General features: G+C 42.8%; 1 protein-coding gene across 1 annotated transcript in view; it reads right to left on the reverse strand.

The window, feature by feature from the left end:
- Nucleotides 1-3,756: 3,756 nt before the first annotated feature.
- The window catches only part of LOC126455730 (dehydrogenase/reductase SDR family member 11-like), a 34,789-nt gene continuing 18,841 nt past the window's right edge, over nucleotides 3,757-19,704 (reverse strand). The window contains exons 2-3 of the mRNA XM_050091498.1: nucleotides 14,813-14,975; nucleotides 3,757-3,890 (exon numbers count right to left, since the gene is read on the reverse strand). Of these exons, the coding sequence (XP_049947455.1) occupies nucleotides 3,757-3,890; nucleotides 14,813-14,975 (297 nt within the window). The remainder of the gene's footprint in view (nucleotides 3,891-14,812; nucleotides 14,976-19,704) is intronic.

Here is a 19,704-nt window from a genome sequence, read left to right on the forward strand (position 1 = left end):
ACGGTTCCTAGTTCAATGCATGTACGTGTGTTTCTGTCACAGAAACTTTGACTCGTGTGTTTTGCAGGGATTCGATTTATTGGTGTTTACTAGACTGACTCTTGTATTTTGCAGGTGTTCTATTTATTAATTTTTTTTTAGACTTTGACTCTCGTATTTTGCAGGTGTTCTATTTATTAATTTTTTTTAGACTTTGACTCTCGTATTTTGCAGGTGTTCTATTTATTGTTTATTTTAGACTTTGACTCTTGTATTTTGCAGGTGTTTTATTTATTGGTGTTTTTCATTAGATATTGACTATTGTACTGTTTTATTGATCAATGTTTGTTCTTGTGTGATATATTAGATTTGTGTTATTTTGTTTCGTAAACTCATTCATGTGGCATTGCTTCGTTTATCAGTCAGATCGCTATTCATTCTCATTGGACTGTGATCGATTAGCCTTTGCATGGGGCATATTTATAGTGAGGAACCCCTTAAGGGTAACAATCACATAGTTAATTGCATTTTCAGTATAATGGCACAGTGCTCATTGTTTGCTAACTGACTGAAATATAGTAGAGTGATTAAATTAATGCCACATAGTTATGTTAATTCTACAAATTATTAGTTTTATAAGATATAGAATTTTTTTGCGATAACCACTTTGTAAAGCATGTTTTTTTTTCTTATCAATTTTTGCTTTTGCGGATTGTGCATTGTAATGTTCTGCTTTATAATACTGATGTTATTTCATGTTCTTTTTTAAATTGCTGTGGCACCTTTGCTATTTTCATAAATTTTGCTTGTTAATAAACAGTCATAAATTTGCCTGTGATCAGTTGGCTCTTGCAATGAGCAAATACTGGTGAACTCCATAAGGGTAACAACCAGAAATTGTTTTCATATTAATGACACAGGAACCATTGTTTTTACTTGCTGACCGAATTAGGTCTACAATTTCTTTTAAATAGGTGTCACAGATTGTTTTTTTGTTTCCTCCTTCAAATTGGTAGATTCTAAAGATGTGTTGGAATTATTGTGTTTTAGCAAGTAGCTGGTGACCTTTTGCCTTTTCTTTACACTTTCGGTTTAAGTAGGGTGTGAGAAGCTTGCTTGGGAATGTCCTAGCATGGCCAGAAAATTCCCTGCACAGTCTTTTCCCGGAGCGTTGGGGTTATGAAAGGTCTCTGTTGGATTCCTTTCATGTTTAATTTCTTAAATCTGTTGTCATTTATGGAATAAATTCCTCTTCTAAATTTACTGTGGCGTTTCTGACTATCTGGGAGGAGACTGAGTAGTGGAACGTGTTACTTTTACACGTAAACAAGAACGATCTGTCACACTACTACACTTTACAACACAGTTTATATGTAATTCATGTCACACAGTCTCATACGGAACCTACATCCGCTTTCTGTTATATACTGTATATGATAAGATACTGTCATCCCCCTTCCCTTCTGTGTGAGAGTATGAATGAGCAAATGTATTTGTAGTTGCATGCTTGAGGGTAGCAGACAAGCCTGTCTGCTAGAGAACAGTAGGACCAACGTCGGAACAGGTAGCTACGCTTTCTTAAAGAAGAGAGGTTTCTATCCTTAGTATGGTTCTGTCCGTCCGTTGTCATGTTGGTATAGGAAGCTGCCCCTCTGGCCACTTCCGTTTGTCTTTGTGAGCCACCCTCAGGAAGCACGCTCGGTAGTAGGCAGTTGCAGTCTGGCGGTGGCGAGCGTCTGAAGTGGTAAGATCTCCGGCTAAGCGCGTGTCCATAGGACAATGGATTTCTTAAGTTCAGCCTAACTGAAAATTTAATCACCCTTATTTCGGGTTTAGGTCTAAAATATCCGATGTTATCTTAAACTGCAGCGCAGTATTATTCTCGTGTGAAGTTCAGATTAGTTTCCGGTAGTTGCTTTGTTACTACTTTGTGAGTAAAGTGGAACTACGTGTTGATCAGTAACTCTAAATAAGATCAATCTTAAATGCAAATGCTTGTGTGATTATAACGTCTCGTCTTGACTATATTTTCAATATAGCAACTTTTCTTTATGTTCAGCCCACGTGGGGTGTACTTTGCGAGACCACTACCACGTGCTTATATAACTGTTTGACCCATCAGGTTAATAGTAAGACGTTAGCAACCAGTTCAAGGTTTTGCTTTCGTCAATTGCTTTTCGATCTAATGTATTTTAATTATCAAAATTATTGTGGAGTTGTACGCTTTGTGTAAACCAAGTTGACCACGTGGAGCATGTGGTGTAATCATCAAAGTAGCCCTCAGCTATTCTTTTTGCGAAAACTTCACAAAGAGTTAATACGAATTTAGTATACCAGTGTGTGGTAATTACATGACGGACAGGATTGTGGTATGAACGTAATTTCTTTGGGTAAAAAAACTGAATCTGTTGGTTGTGGTTAATTTCTTCTTGCTTATGTTTCAATGTTCTTCGTGAGTTATTTTACGAATGCAGTGTCGTATGCAGTCTCCCAATCTTGGCTCCATATTTTATGTGTTCCGTAAGATTACAATCTCACATTTTTCAATCGTATATAAGGCACCAGCTCAGTTATAACTCACGTATAATATGCTGAAATTTCAATGAACAGTCATAAAATAAATTTCCAAATATAAACTGATTTCTTTCTTTTTATTTAAATTCTCTTTTTATATATATATATATTACCGGTTTTGTATGACTATTAAAAGATTATCATTAATGTTAGTCTGCTTGGTAAACCTAGACTAAATATCTGATGAAACAGTTGCCCAGTAATCCACGGTTAACGTCCCCAGACAGATCACAGCTTTTAACCCGCTTTTATTCTACTATTAGCACCCGATTTCAGCATAGCAAAATTCATGTAGCAATATTACACTGCAACCTAACAACTAGCGTCAAACCAGGGGTAATGCAACAATATATTTTAACCTGTGTGGCAATACGAGGTGGTATACTAAGTGCAGTGAGAAATCAAGGAAAAAAGTTTGCTCGGTAAACAACTCACCTTACTTCTCGACATTCTCGCCCATGAGGGGTACACACTTGGTCCAGTTTTTTCGTCCCATCAAAAGAAAGAGGTTTTGTCAGACTCTGCGAAAATACTCGTTGACTGCGGCTGTCACTTTTTCACTTGTTGAAAATTCCTTCAAAGCAAGCAAAAATTTCAATTTAGGGAACAGGAAAAAGTAACTTGGAGCTGAGATTGGTGAACAACGCGATTGAGGAAGCAGTTCAAAGCCCAGTTCACACCATTATCGCTGATGCGTGGTATGGAACATTATGCTGGTGAAAGAGCACTTCTTTGTGTGCTAGTCTATGCTTTTCTTCAGCCAACTCAAGTCTCAAACGATCCAGGAATGAAGCATCATAGGGTTCAGGTTCGGTTGTACGTTTTCCAAAGTAATGTATGAGGATTATTCCTTGAGAATCGCAATAGACAGTTGGGCACTGGAGAATTCTGAACCGATCTCACTTTACATTGCAACATGTATCTGCTGCATGATGAACAGGAGTACTGTAATCCAAGAACTGTCAAGAAACTTATTAGTTCCTCCCTAAGGTATCTCATGAAACGTTCTTCATGTCAGAGCTATCGCAGGTGTCAGTGCAGAATTCAAGCTTAGGGCGGTTTTGAGGTACCAGAGACAATGATTCTCACGCGGTACCTGATGTCGACGTTTATTGGAAGCTAAATGCTGAATGGCTCTATGTTTAAGAATACCTCTATACAGTCTCACAAGACGAAAATACATCGCTATAAACGCTTTGAGGTCTACCTGCATATGTGGATGACGAAGCCGTCGTCGACTCCCCTGTCCAGCATGCTCTGGACGGCCTCCCTCGTGCAGATGGACAGCCCCAGGACGTTGACGTCCAGTGTTTGCTGCCACTCGGCTGTCTGTCCAGCTGGGAACACAGCATGCCGCCATCATCAGTCAGCAATAAAGCGAAGGACGAGGACTGCAGTGAAACAGTGTGTACCGACACATCATTCGAAATGCTTATGCTGTTAAAGTTAGTGATCCTCTATAGAATGAAGCTACTCATAACAGCTTCTTTTTTTAATGTAGTGACAGAGCATCGTCGTTTAAGCCGATTCTGTAATCCTCGTCACAAGAAGTCGTGTGCAAACTGTTGTATCTACGTCGTCACAGCCACTTTATGTCACCAGTATTATCAATTTGAGACGCTGAAGACTGTCTTCCACAGGGTCCAACCTGTAAAAGTCGGAGGGTCACTTCTGAACTGTGCAGTGGGTAAGGGATGTTGGTCCAGTCTAAGAAGGTGCCAGATTAGCTGCCAAAGTTTCGTGCGGTTTGGGATTACTATTGTGAATTTAGATCGCTTCCGTGTACTTGTGTAATCTCTTCGTGGTAGTAACGACTTTATGCTTGTAAAAGGTGAACGTGTCTCTCGCTATTTATGAACAGCGGCATTACAGAAAATCAAGAACTGCGTCCTTATTATTCCAAAAATAGAAATAATGATTTTTTTTTTTTTTGCTGCTGGCTGCCTCTTACATTTGTTTAGTATTCGGAAGGAGATACGTCGCTTGTACCTGGACCTATTTCATTCTGGATTATATACAGTATGGTCGGAAACAATCTGAAAAGCTTTTGAGAGTGTTGGAGAGTAGGCTGAGTTGAGAAACAGTTGTTAAGAAAAGAACTCGATACGTTGCTCCGTTTCCGAAATAGTAAGCACTGAATGTCCTTAAGTGCGCAAATTCAGGCGGCCCGCCAGATTCAATTAGTATCAGTTGTTATAACATGGATGCCAACTTTCGAGACTGTTCAGCCTTCGGCTCTGGTTCGATCCTTACTACCGTCCCATGATTATTTGGTCTGTCGCTCTCTTGCTCGATATTCGGGAAACAAACGAACATGTTTGGCGTCACTGTCTCTGGCAAGCCTTTTGAATTTGCGCGCTCAAGACGCAACGGCCTGATTGGCTAACTTCCATTGTTTTTTATTCGGACACGGGGCAAAGTACTGAAATATTTCTCAGCGCAACTTACCCTGCAACACCATTAAGTACTATTCAGACTGTTTCTGGCAACTCTGTACATTCACGTTTCATCACCGGCCAGTAGATGGGATGCAACGATATCTTTGTTGGCTTCCAATACTTGCAAACTTCTCTTTACCAGTCGCAATCCAATAGATTCACACATTCTGATAGTACAAATTTTCTTCCATTCTGCTTAATGCTTTCCGAACGCAAACCATGTTCTTTGAAAGCTCTCAGTTTCTTAAACCATTGTCTGCGTAAATAGACTGGTCGCCTCGCTGAGGATTTGTGTCCATGATTTTAGTTTAAAGTGTCCCACTTTTGACACTTTGAAACAGTACGTAACATTGTAATTCCTTTACTAACAAAAAATTTTATTTCATTATATTTCATTAATCTGATATTTTATTTTTCAATTTCAGTATTGTTTAAATGTTTTGAAGGAATCATCATAAATCATTTGTAACTGATGTTTTATCAGAAAGGTGCCTCAAAACGAACATGCAATAAATTTATGAATTTAAACTACAAAGAACACAGGTAAAACAAAACAAGTCGCCTGTAGTGTGCAGTTCGTAAAATAAATCAATCGTACTGTGCAGACGGAATCTGTTGCCTAATTGAAAAACGACTCAACTTAAACAAAAATTATTGAAACGAGTTCTGTAGGTTAGAAATATCTATAATACCAAAAATATGCGTAACTTTGTGTTACAAAATCAAGGTGGTTGTGCCAAACTTACACTAATGATGCGGCAAGGAATGATTCCATCGTGTAACACTGGTTAAAAATGGATAAAGGTAAGAGGGTAGATGGACAAGCGTTAGCTCGCCCTCTCGGATCAATCCAACGAGTAAAACGATGTTAACTTGATATGTAGTGTCTCTTTCTCTCTCTCTCTCTCTCTCTCTCTCTCTCTCTCTCTCTCACTCACTCTCTCTATTTGTTTGTTAAGTCGATTCCCACTATCCATGACCCCATGAACTAAGGCACGCTAATTTCTTATGTGCTGCATTTTCTCCTGCAGACGTTGCAGTTTCGAATCCACTACTGCTATGACCCCGTCGATCCATCTCATCCTTGGCCGCCTATTTCTTCTGCCGCCGATCTTGCCCAGTATTACCGTCTTTTCCATCGGATGGTGTCTTCTAGTAATTTCCCCAAAGTAGGACTGTTTTTGTTTGTTTGTTTGAGTATTATACCATCGAAGCAACAGTCTGGTTTTATCTGCTGTATTCGTACTCTTTGCAGTCCATGGAACTCTTAAGAATTTTCTTCCAATACCACAATTCAGAGGTATATATTCCACGCCGTCCTGCCTTCTTGCGACTCAGGTCTTACATCCGTATATCACAATTTACCATAAGGTTTTTTGTTTTAAAGTTACGTCTCTACTCCTTAAAACACTGTCGAAGTTGTACCTCCCCTATCCTCAAAGCAACAACGGTTTCTTGATTTAGTGGCTGCATTCACCAACACAGAAAATACCTCCATTTCTTCTCCTCCTGCATGCCATGCAGTGATACATGCAGTTGCACAATTTTCGTTTCCTTGACGTTCTCCCTCAGACCAGCAGGATGTTTAATTCTCTTTCACCTTCTGCAACCAGTATAGTGTCATCTACATATGTAAGATTACTTATATCAATCACAGCTAATTTAATTCCCGTTTATTCTTCATCATGTCCAGCATTCCTCATAGTGTCCACTGTTGAGCCAACTGACTTTCATCCTTTCCTGTCGCAAGGTTGAACTGCCCTTGGTAGCGTTGCTGGCATGTGTCATTGTAGGGGGGGGGGGGGGGAAGAGGGTGTAGGGGCGGAGCAGGGAACAATGGAAGAGAATCATTCTATGGGGGGGCGGGGGCGGGGGGTTTCCAACGAAGATGGGACCAAGATTTATACTGACCCACTCCTGACAAAGGTGCGTCTTAACATGATAACATTAAAGGCCGGCTGTATGAATAAGCACCATCCACCCTTACACAAGCAATTGACCAAAATAACTAAAATCTTACATGACATTTTAATTATTCTTCAAAAAAAGTGTTCAGATGTGTGTGAAATCTTATGGGACTTAACTGCTAATGTCACCAGTCCCTAAGCTTACACACTACATGTTGTTGTTGTTGTTGTTGTTGTTGTGGTCTTTAGTCCTGAGACTGGTTTGATGCAGCTCTCGACACTACTGTATCTTGTGCAAGCTTCTTCATCTCCCAGTACTTACTGCAACCTAAAACCTTCTGAATCTACTTAGTGTATTCATCTCTTGGTCTCCCTCTACGATTTTTACCCTCCACGCTGACCGGCAATGCTAAATTTGTGATCCCTTGATGCCCCAGTACATGTCCTACCAACCAGTCCCTTCTTATAGTCAAGTTGTGCCACGAACTCCTCCCCAATTCTATTCAGTACCTCCTCATTAGTAATGTGATCTACCCATCTAATCTACAGCATTCTTCTGTAGCACCACATTTCGAAAGCTTCCATTCTCTTGTTGTCCAAACTATTTATCGTCCATGTTTTACTTCCATGCAAGGCTACACTCCACACAAATACTTTCAGAAACGAGTTCCTGACACTTAAATCTATACTCGATGTTAACAAATTTCTCTCCTTCAGAAACGCTTTCCTTGCTATTGCCAATCTACATTTTATATCCGCTCTACTTCGACCATCATCAGTTATTTTGCTCCCCAAATACCAAAAATCCTTTAATACTTTAAGTGGCTCATTTCCTAATCTAATTCCCTCAGCATCATCCGACTTAATTCGACTACATTCCATTATCCTTGTTTTGGTTTTGTTGATGTTCATCTTATATCCTCCGTTCAAGACACTGTCCATTCCATTCATCTGCTCTTCCAAGTCCTTTGCTGTCTCTGACAGAATTACAATGTCATCGGCAAACCTCAAAGTTTTTATTTCTGCTCCATGGATTTTAATACCTACTCCGAATTTTTCTTTTGTTTCCTTTACTGCTTGCTCAATATACAGATTGAATAACATCAGGGAGAGGCTACACCCCTGTCCCATTCCCTTCCCAACAGCTTCTTCGCTTTCATGTCCCTCGACTCTTATAACTGCCATCTGGTTTCTGTACAAATTGTAAATAGCCTTTCGCTCTCTGTATTTTACCCCTGCCACCTTCAGAATTTGAAAGAGAGTACTCCAATCAACATTTTCAAAAGCCCTCTCTAAGTCTGCAATTGCTAGAACGGTAGGTTTACCTCTCGTTAATTTATTTTCTAAGATAAGTCGTAGGGTCAGTATTCCCTCACGTGTTCCAACATTTCTACGGAATCCGAACTGATCTTCCCCGAGGTCGGCTTCTACCAGTTTTTCCATTCGTCTGTAAAGAATTCGCATTAGTATTTTGCAGCTGTGACTTATTAAACTGATAGTTAGGTAATTTTCACATCTGTCAACTGCTTTCTTTGGGATTGGAATTATTATATTCTTCTTGAGGTCTGAGGGTATTTCGCCTGTCTCATACATCTTGTTCACCAGATGGTAGAGTTTTGTTAGGACTGGCTCTCGCAAGGCCGCCAGTAGTTCTAATGGAATGTTGTCTACTCCCGGGGCCTTGTTTCTACTCAGGTCTTTCAGTGCTCTGTCAAATTCTTCATGCAGTATCGTATCTCCCATTTCATCTTCATCTACATCTTCTTCCACTTTCATAATATTGTCCTCAATTACATCACCTTTGCATAGACCTTCGAAATACTCCTACCACCTTTCTGCTTTCCCGCCTTTGCTTAGAACTGGGTTTCCATCTGAGCTCTTGATATTCATACACGTAGTTCTCTTTTCTCCAAAGGTCTCTTTAATTTTCCTGTAGGCAGTATATATCTTACCCCCAGTGAGATAAGCCTCTACAACCTTACATTTGTCCTCTAGCCATCCGTGCTTAGCCATTTTGCACTTCGTGTCGATCTCATTTTTGAAACATTTGTGTACCTTTTTGAGTGCTTCAGTTACTGCATTTTTGTATTTTCTCCTTTCATCAATTAAATTCGATATTTCTTCTGTTACCCAAGGGTTTCTACTAGCCCTCGTGTTTTTACCTACTTGATCCTCTGCTGCCTTCACTATTTCATCCCTCAGAGCTACCCATTCTTCGTCTACTGTATTTCTTTCCCCCATTCGTGACAATCGTTCCCTTATGCTCTCCCTGAAACTCTGTACAACCGCTGGATTAGTCAGTTTATCCAGGTCCCATCTCCTTAAATTCCCACCTTTTTGCAGTTTCTTCAGTTTTAATATACAGTTCATAACCAATAGATTGTGGTCAGAGTCCACATCGGCCCCTGGAAGTGTCTTACAATTTAAAACCTGGTTCCTAAATCTCTATCTTACCGTTATATAATCTATATAATACCTTCTAGTATCTCCAGGATTCTTCCATGTGTACAACCTTCTTTTATTATTCTTGAACCAATTGTTAGTATGATTAAGTTATGCTCTGTGCAACATTCTACCAGACTGCTTCCTCTTTCATTTCTTACCCCCAATCCATATTCACCTACTATGTTTCCTTCTCTCCCTTTTCCTACTCTCGAATTCCAGTCACTCATGACTATTAAAATTTTCGTCTCCCTTCACTACCTGAATAATTTCTTTTATCTCATCATACATTTGATCAATTTCTTCATCATATGCAGAGCTAGTTGGCATATAAACTTGTACTACTGTAGTAGGCGTGGGCTTCGTGTCTATCTTGGCCACAATAATGCGTTCACTATGCTGTTTGTAGTAGCTTACTCGCAATCCTATTTTTTATTCATTATTAAACCCACTCCTGCATTACCCCTATTTGATTTTGTGTTTATAACCCTGTAGTCACCTGACCAGAAGTCTTGTTCCTCCTGCCACCGAACTTCACTAATTTCCACTACATCTAACTTTAACCTATCCATTTCCCTTTTTAAATTTTCTAACCTACCTGCCCGATTAAGGGATCTGACATTCCACGCTCCGATCCGTAGAACGCCAGTTTTCTTTCTCCTGATAACGACGTCCTCTTGAGTAGTCCCCGCCCGGAGATCCGAATGGGGGACTATTCTACCTCCTGAATATTTTACCCAACAGGACGCCATCATCATTTAACCATAGAGTAAAGCTGCATGCCCTACACGCTATATAACCTAAATTATCCTATGTACAAACACACATACCCATGCCCGAGGGAGGCCTCGAACCTCCGCCGGGTCCAGCCGCACAGTCTATGACTGCAGCGCCTGACGCCGCGCGGGGTTAGCCGAAGCCACTTCAGCTGAATGTATAATACATTTGATACGCCCAAGAAGTTCATAAACGCTAATGCAAACGTTTGTGGAGGATGCAGTGTCTGTCGAACGTCCGCCAAAAGAAGTCCATTCGTAAACGGTCAGCGGAATTGGGAGTTCCAAACTCTACATTACAAAATCATATCAGGAATGATTACAAGCTAAAGGCACTTAAACCTTCGTTTGCAAACGAACTGCATGGTAACGACATCCGAAAAGTCATTAGGCTTGTGTGGGTGAATGCTTGATGTCTTAGCAACTCTTCCTTCAAGTGACAATTTGTTTTTCTCTGACAAGTGTGCAATATATCGTAGTGCAAGAAACAGAAAAGTTTCTAGAGTAAAGAAAACCAATATTTTTATGACGAACTAGAACACAACCCAACACATGTCCTGACATTGGCTGCAATGTCTGCAACCCACTTGGTAGCTCTATATTTCTTCAACTCTTCTGTGAACCACACTGCTTATGTCACCATGCAACGCGATTGGTTTATTCCGCATCTGCAAGATCGGGAACTGCTCGGGCGTATGTGGTTTCAGCAGGATAGGGCACCAGTCCATTCTGTTATCGCCGTTAGAGAATGCTTCAATGAGATATTTTATCATAAACGGACTGGATGTTGTTCTGTCCATTCGCTTGTACCTTTGGAGTGGCCGCTTCGAAGTTGTGATGTGTCATCCTGTGTGCAATGCGTTTTAAGGGGTTCATAAAATGGAAGGTTTCTGTCACACGTTGCGAGACAGATGTACTTAAGAATTTTGTTCGGCGTACGTTTACTGCCCTCATGCCAGAAATTTGGAGGAGAATTTCGCATCTTACATGTAAGAGAATCATACTGTGTTGTGAAAACGGTGGCGTACCCAGACACTCCGGAATAAATAATTAAGAACAGTCACACAACCTCCAAGGTGTGCTGTGTCATGTTGCCATATGAACACAGTGTCAACATCTAAGTATATACGGACACATTATAGGGGGTAATGCGACTTTGTGATCACTCGTTGATCTTCCGGGTAATCCACGTTCCAAAATTCGAATCTCAATGACGGCTCGGAAGTTCTTAATTGCCGAGAACATAAAACTAATTTTTTCCACAAATTATTAGTAAAAAGGATTTTTCTTCACTTGTGAAGATTTCCAATCACACATTAACCATTTGGAATTAACATCACGAGCTTGTAGAATCCACTGCACGCAGAGTCGCCGCTGTATTGCTTTCCAAATGTGGACGAACAGGCTTTTAAGTAATTGATCATTATGTTTTTTCTCATCAGTGGGTATAGAATACGTGATATATTTTTAATAAGATTTTACCAATTGTTGAATGGCAGTTTATTCTGGCTACAGTAACGCATTATTAATCCGTGTCGCCTACCAGGATAACTGTCTAGGCCTGTACAGCACACGTCTTGGAGACTCATTCAAACCCCAGACAGGTCAGCCCAATGTTGCGCCGCTACTGCCCCTGTTAATCAACGGACGACAGCCTTCAGTGACATGAAAAGTATTCGCAGTTGCGATTATGGGCAACCATCAGCTGTATAATGGAAAGATTGTAACTGTCGTACAGAAATTACTACAGACCAGAACGAAACAGCCTAGCAGATGGGCGTTATCTGAAGCTAATTCCACAGACTGGAAAACTGTAATACTCTGGTATCCCCCTCATACTGCACTGCTACAGTTACTGTAACTGTCAGCCTGTGTCTCAGCTCGAGGTAGTTCCTGCTTATACGTGTGTGTGTGTGTGTGTGTGTGTGTGTGTGTGTGTGTGTGTGTGTGTGTGTGTGTGTGTTGTGTGTGTGTGTGTGTTTGTGTGTGTGTGTGTGTGTGTGTGTGTGTGTGTGTGTGTGAGTCTGCTAAGAGATTCCTTCTGATTATTTTTCATTCAAATTCCATGAGCTGTGAACAACAGCTAAGTGTCCTATCGCTAGTCCCAACAACTGGTTTATCTCGCAGTGTGTTTGCCGTTTCAACATGGCATTGCCTTATCTGCCCGCCTATGAACGCCTAATAGTATTAGTTTTCTTTGGCTACGTGGTCTATAGCTGGGCTCATGATATGGCTTACCACCACACACTGCCATGGCTATTTCATCATGGAACTGCTTCATCTGCCATCTTGGAACGTCGTAGCCGGCTGGTTTGCTTTCGGCATTTTCCCAGAGTAACTTATGATTCTTTTCTTTGTTGTACCTGCTGCCTCTTTTCCTCTTTCATTGACTAAGCGTATCAAACTTAGTGAACTGAACGATGCTTTATCGAAAATTGTATCAATAGTATGTGACAACTTGGCTTCTTATGCTACACGCAGTTTGTACAACAAAAATGAACAGTGGTGGCTTCTGTGAGGGCGCGCTCGCACGCGATCGTACTGGCGCCACTTCTGCGCCATCGATTCTGGCCCTCGTCTTATCATCTTTGCTTTGTTGTGTGTTACCTCTGGGGTTGTGTAGTAAGGAGTGGTGTATGGAAGAGGGATCTGGACGGGTGTGCCTGATTATCCGGCGTAATGACCGATGCAGAGTGTTGAAACCGTTGACCGTTAGTCTGTAGGTGCCCTCCTTTACCTGCAGCGTTTACCGTTGCTTCGGGTGAGCCGAGAGGGCAAAAAGCGGCTCTCGTCGCATGTATCGTGGTTACGAAATGCATCAGTTAATTGTGGTGGCCTAAATACGCCGAGGTGTACTGAACCTCTTGTTAGCAGCTACGAGCAGGAGGGCAGTATTATCCAGTGCCTACTTGAAGTCCTGAAGCTATTGGCTTCCTTGGCATTTATGTGAAATCATGTACGAAGACTATTCAGTAACTGCTCTACTTAAAGACTGTTAATTCTCTTACGGTGCTAGCTGGCCAGGTATCCGGTTCTTTTATGCATTTCAGTAACCCCTTTTGGACCTGTGTGTGTCAGTCTGCAGGTTTCTTTACGCGCCAAGCTAGTATTTTGCAACGGTAATCTGGTACCTGACGTCACTTTATCATTATTTGATACTACTGAGTATGATTTTTGTTTGTTGTAGACGTTATGGCCTTCTTTCAAATGACTTTGTACATTATTCCTTGTTATTTCTAGGAAGGTTAACTTGCAATGTTTATGAGCGGGATGCTCCTGTGCTGAAGTTTTAGTAGTTTGTATCCTTGCGAATAATTTTAATTGTCCGTTTAAATAGTACTGTGTATATTAATTTCTGTCAAACGTGTCTGCTGTTTGACGTTTGGTACATGCCGACAGCTTTGTATAGGGAGCGGTTGACGCATTGCTGCTCTGCTGGTCCGATGCAGGAACGCGTCTTCCTTCTGCTTCGGCGGCTTTCCCGTCAACGCACGAGGCGTAGTTGTTGGCAGGTCACATACGCTTCTGCGGATTTCTCATTTCCACCTCAAGCTGAGCAGTTTATTGTCATTCCTTTGGTATCATGGCTTTGGTAATTTTGAGAAAGTAGTTTTGTCAGTGTTTCTGTTATTGTAAAATCATTGTAATTCACATGGTTCAAATGGCTCTGAGCACTATGGGACTTACTTGCTGAGGTCATCAGTCCCCTAGACTTAAACTATACTTAAACCTAACTATGGACATCAAACACATCCATGACCGAATTTGAACCTGCTACCGTAGCGGTCGCGCGGTTGCTGACTGTAGCGTCTAGAACCGTTCGGCCACCCCGCCGGTTGCAGTGGAGATGTACGCACTTTGACGTCCTTTACTTGTCGTTTGTTGAACTTAAATTCAAGTCCTGTTGTGGGGTTAGCCCACAGTTGTGCTGCTAGACGCGCAGACGCAGCCCTGCCGCCCGTTTGTTTCATCAATTGTTTCTAATCGGTGCGTGTGAATTCCTAAGGAACCAAACTGCTTAGGTCATCGGCCCCTAGACTTAAACTCTACTTAAACTAACTTACGCTAAGAACAACACACACACCCATGACCGAGGGAGGACTCGAACCTCCGGCGGGAGGGGCCCCGCACTCCGTGACATGACGCCTCAAACCGCGTGGCCACTCCACGCGGCTTTGAAATCGGGCCATCACGGTGTTGCATGGTTGATATGTTATTAGAGTACCACTTGTAATTTTACGTGTAGTGCAAATCTCATTATGCATTGCGATATTACTTTAAAAACCTCAGTTATCTGTATTAATTTAACGAGATTCTTGGTAACTGTTAGTTGGCTTATGACAGAATTGCTATTATGTTCTTAATTTTTATTTATTTATTTATTTATTTATTTATTTTTTTTGAGGTGAATGATAAATGACGCACGGAGTTGGCCCACCATTGCACATGTTTTCCTTAAGTTAATCCCGATCCTTGCTCTGAGTCTCTAACATATCACACGACATGAACAAGACATCCAGTCGTGGCCAGAGAGAAACAAGAGAAACAGTAAGCGTACAAGAATCCTTTTCAGCACCGGTTCTGTGCGTAATTTACCACCTGTCCATATAAACCGTAAATCTCATTCCAGATTCTTTGCAGCATCATGACGTCTCAAGATTCTTACTTGAATGGAGACGAACTGTGGCTCACTTACTTGTGGGAAGGTTTTCTCTGCAGACGCCGCCGCTGTTGATAAGAACATTGACCCCTCCTAAATTCTCTTTGATCCATTTGAAGGCGCATAGAACATTCTCCTCGCAGCTGACGTCACATTGCAACGGATAGAGCGTACCCGGAGCGTCCTTCAGTTCTCGAGCCTGCAAGAAATAAACGACAGATTTGTCGAATCTGCACGAGACAGAAGGAAAAAAATCATTAGGAGATAGATCAAGTATGCCATTTAACAAAATTCCATTCTACACAAGTGAGTGTCGTAACTACATGAACAAAGGAGCTGTTGCCAAGAAGGATGATAATATTTTTGGTTCTCTCCGCAGAACCACGGAATTCGCGAAGACCGGTAGCCTCACTTAACTTGATTATATGTGTAAAGAAACTTAACACAGTCATTTAATGTTACGCTTTTACCACTGACTAATCGAATTAAAGCACCAAACAGGTAACAACCAAAAACTTACATTTTCATAATTCTTCAAAGAACTTAAAGCAAATCTGTATGAGAAATAAACAATTTTTAGGACTTCAGTTGGTGTTGTGTTCACTGTTGTACTTAGTGCACCAGAAACTAAAAGACAAGCTCTTCAACTGAACAGTAACCACAGTTCAGATAGGATATCTCGCCGGCAGCTAAGACCGAACGGTTCTCGGCGCTTCATTCAGGATCCGCGCGACGGCTATGGTCGCAGGTTCGAATCCTGCCTCGGGCATGGATGTGTGTCATGTCCTTAGGTTAGTTAGGTTTAAGTAGTTCTAAGTTCTAGGGGCCTGATGACCTCAGATGTTAAGTGCCATAGTCCTCAGAGCCATTTGAACCATTTTTCAAATAGGATATCGACTATGTCAGGTGTGCTGCTCTACTGGAAGCCACATGCCCTGCTCTTAATCTATTGATGGTGGAAATCTTCCGCTTTAGACCAGAATTGTGGGGAAACAAGGATGATGTGGTATGTGCTGTTAGATACTTCGGCCCCAGGTACTCTGAAATTGATGTCGCAACATAACGACTCTCTTTCAGGAATCTATTCATAACCTTCCGTAAAAAGAAGACGTATGGACAACTTATTACAAAATATAACAACGTAGTAACATATCAGTATCACGTGCAGTTCCTGATTTTGTTCTGTTCATTGTGAATGCATTATAAAAGAAAGACAGACACAGCCATAACACAAAAACAGACATAAAGCGAAGTAGCAACGGAAGTAATAGTGGGTTCTTCACTGAGGGACACCGCTAATAAATATGGACTAAATTTCATGACACTATCACCTTTTCTATCGAACAATGAAAACTGGTTCGCCCAATCTAGCTACATCTACTGTTTACAACTACACTGATGGGAAAAATCGCAATATCAAAAAGTGATTGATGTAGAGTAATGAAATTTACGAAATACATTTGTCTAGTTAACATATTTAATTGATTAACATTACGAGGTCATAGGTTAATGCAAGCGCGAGATAAACCATTCTAAATGTGAAATTTTTGTACATTAAGAACCCGTGTAGCCACCAGACTGTCGAATGCAAGCATGCAAACGCGCATCTATTGTGTTACACAGGTGCCGGACGTCAGTTTGTGGGAAGGAGTTCCATGCCTATTGCACTTGGTCGGTCAATAAGGGGCGGTAAAACCTGTTGGTTGATGACTCTGGAGTTTTTGTTCGATGACGTCCCATATGTGCTCGATTGGAGACAGGTTTGCTGCTCGAATTGGACAAGGCAACATGTCGAGTCTTTGCAGAGCACGTAAGAGTAAAACAGCGGTATGTGGGCGATTATCCTGTTGGAAAACAACCCTGGTCTGTTATTCATGAATGGTGGCACAACAAGTCGAATCACCAGACTGACGTACAAATTTGCACTCAGGATGCGTGGGCTGTTCACGAGAGAGCTCTTGCTGCCGTACGAAATATCACCCCCCACCATAACTCCAAGTATAGGTCCATGTGCCAAGCATGCAGACAGGATGGTTGCAGGCCTTTAGCTGGATTCCTTCTTACCAACACACTAAGGCAGAACCAACATTCATCAGAAAACGCAACAGACCTCCACTCAGCCCTCCAACGAGCTCTCGCTTAATACCACTGAATTCGCAAACGGCCGTAGTTTAGGGTCAGTGGAATTCACGCTATAAAGTGTCTGGCTCGGAGCTGTCCTTGGGGTTATCCATTTGTAACGGTCTGTTGTGTCATCGTGGTTCAAACTGCTGCAGTGCGATGTGTCGGAGCCATACTCCCAAACAGATGGTGTTCCCTCTCGGTAGTGCCCCGTGGTCGTCCAGAGCCCGGTCTTCTTGCGACCGTACATTCCCGTAACCACCGCTCCCAGCAGTCATGTACTGTGGTTATATCCCTGCAAGTCCTTCTGCAGTACTGCAGAAAGAACCTCCAGCTCCTCATAGCCCTATTACAGGACCTCGTTAAAACCCAGTGAGGTGTTGATAATGGCGTCTTTGTCCCTGTAAGGGCAACGTTCACTAATATCAACTCACCACGTATAATCTCAAAGATACGACCGCACGTATTTGAAGCCAACCCATTTTGGCTTCTCATAGTGGAACTACTAGCGCAAATCTTAAGTGACAAGGGCGAAATGTGAATCGACATCATCTTTAATATGAAGACACACGCTTACCATCTTTCGTTTACGTCGCAAAACTCCTTGGTGTTGAGATTTCCGTCAGTGTATAGGACCACCTCTTCATCTGAGTAATAATCGCAATGTGGATAGGATTTTAATTATATCCATTTTATTGGAATCCACGTGGGTGGTCTTAACCTATTAATGGTGAAAATTTTCTTCCCCTTCAGGCTAGAATCTTGGGGAAGCAGGGCTGTTGTGATACGTGCTAATAGATAGTTCTGTACCCAGATTCGTTGAAGCTGATGTCGCAACATAACGTTCACCATTCTGCCGCTGTCTCAGCTAACTGCAGTTGGTATTTGTCATAGTGAAGATGAAATATTAAAGTCTGTAGCAGTTGTTGCTCCTGTCGGGCAATCAGAGCAGCGCGATATTCACTGAGTCTTCGATTTATGGAGTTCTTGCGATGTAGCAAGATATCTTAGGAGGTCCTGCGCTAGATAGTTCGCAGTTTTTTCTCCAAACAGACCTGGCAACGGGCAAGAGAGTAATTATGGAATTGGTACATATGAAGAGTCTGCCGACTTGTTTCATATTGTATGATCTGTCAGAAAGGAGGTAACATAGGTGTTAGCCCGGATTTTTCTGTGGGTCGCAGACAGAAGCGGCTCATATTTATCTTTGCAAAGTACACAGCTTCTGCAAGGATGCCTCATGTCGTCGAGCCAACTGTGAACAATTTTTTACCAGGCTTTCCAAAAGCAGTATCATTTGGACATGGTTGAGTCTCAAGTCGCTTGTGGATATCGCCGCTTTGCTGACTTCATTATCTTGTACTGAATAACGAACGCGAACTGGGATATCTATTGCTTGACATCAAATTACCCCAGTTCAGGGTATATTCATATTGGATATACACTCCTGGAAATGGAAAAAAGAACACATTGACACCGGTGTGTCAGACCCACCATACTTGCTCCGGACACTGCGAGAGGGCTGTACAAGCAATGATCACACGCACGGCACAGCGGACACACCAGGAACTGCGGTGTTGGCCGTCGAATGGCGCTAGCTGCGCAGCATTTGTGCACCGCCGCCGTCAGTGTCAGCCAGTTTGCCGTGGCATACGGAGCTCCATCGCAGTCTTTAACACTGGTAGCATGCCGCGACAGCGTGGACGTGAACCGTATGTGCAGTTGACGGACTTTGAGCGAGGGCGTATAGTGGGCATACGGGAGGCCGGGTGGACGTACCGCCGAATTGCTCAACACGTGGGGCGTGAGGTCTCCACAGTACATCGATGTTGTCGCCAGTGGTCGGCGGAAGGTGCACGTGCCCGTCGACCTGGGACCGGACCGCAGCGACGCACGGATGCACGCCAAGACCGTAGGATCCTACGCAGTGCCGTAGGGGACCGCACCGCCACTTCCCAGCAAATTAGGGACACTGTTGCTCCTGGGGTATCGGCGAGGACCATTCGCAACCGTCTCCATGAAGCTGGGCTACGGTCCCGCACACCGTTAGGCCGTCTTCCGCTCACGCCCCAACATCGTGCAGCCCGCCTCCAGTGGTGTCGCGACAGGCGTGAATGGAGGGACGAATGGAGACGTGTCGTCTTCAGCGATGAGAGTCGCTTCTGCCTTGGTGCCAATGATGGTCGTATGCGTGTTTGGCGCCGTGCAGGTGAGCGCCACAATCAGGACTGCATACGACCGAGGCACACAGGGCCAACACCCGGCATCATGGTGTGGGGAGCGATCTCCAACACTGGCCGTACACCACTGGTGATCGTCGAGGGGACACTGAATAGAGCACGGTACATCCAAACCGTCATCGAACCCACCGTTCTACCATTCCTAGACCGGCAAGGGAACTTGCTGTTCCAACAGGACAATGCACGTCCGCATGTATCCCGTGCCACCCAACGTGCTCTAGAAGGTGTAAGTCAACTACCCTGGCCAGCAAGATCTCCGGATCTGTCCCCCATTGAGCATGTTTGGGACTGGATGAAGCGTCGTCTGACCCAGTCTGCACGTCCAGCTCGAACGCTGGTCCAACTGAGGCGCCAGGTGGAAATGGCTTGGCAAGCCGTTCCACAGGACTACATCCAGCATCTCTACGATCCTCTCCATGGGAGAATAGCAGCCTGCATTGCTGCGAAAGGTGGATATACACTGTACTAGTGCCGACATTGTGCATGCTCTGTTGCCTGTGTCTATGTGCCTGTGGTTCTGTCAGTGTGATCATGTGATGTATCTGACCCCAGGAATGTGTCAATAAA

Source organism: Schistocerca serialis, chromosome 2, assembly GCF_023864345.2.
Source record: "Schistocerca serialis cubense isolate TAMUIC-IGC-003099 chromosome 2, iqSchSeri2.2, whole genome shotgun sequence".
NCBI classification, from domain to species: Eukaryota; Metazoa; Arthropoda; class Insecta; order Orthoptera; family Acrididae; genus Schistocerca; species Schistocerca serialis.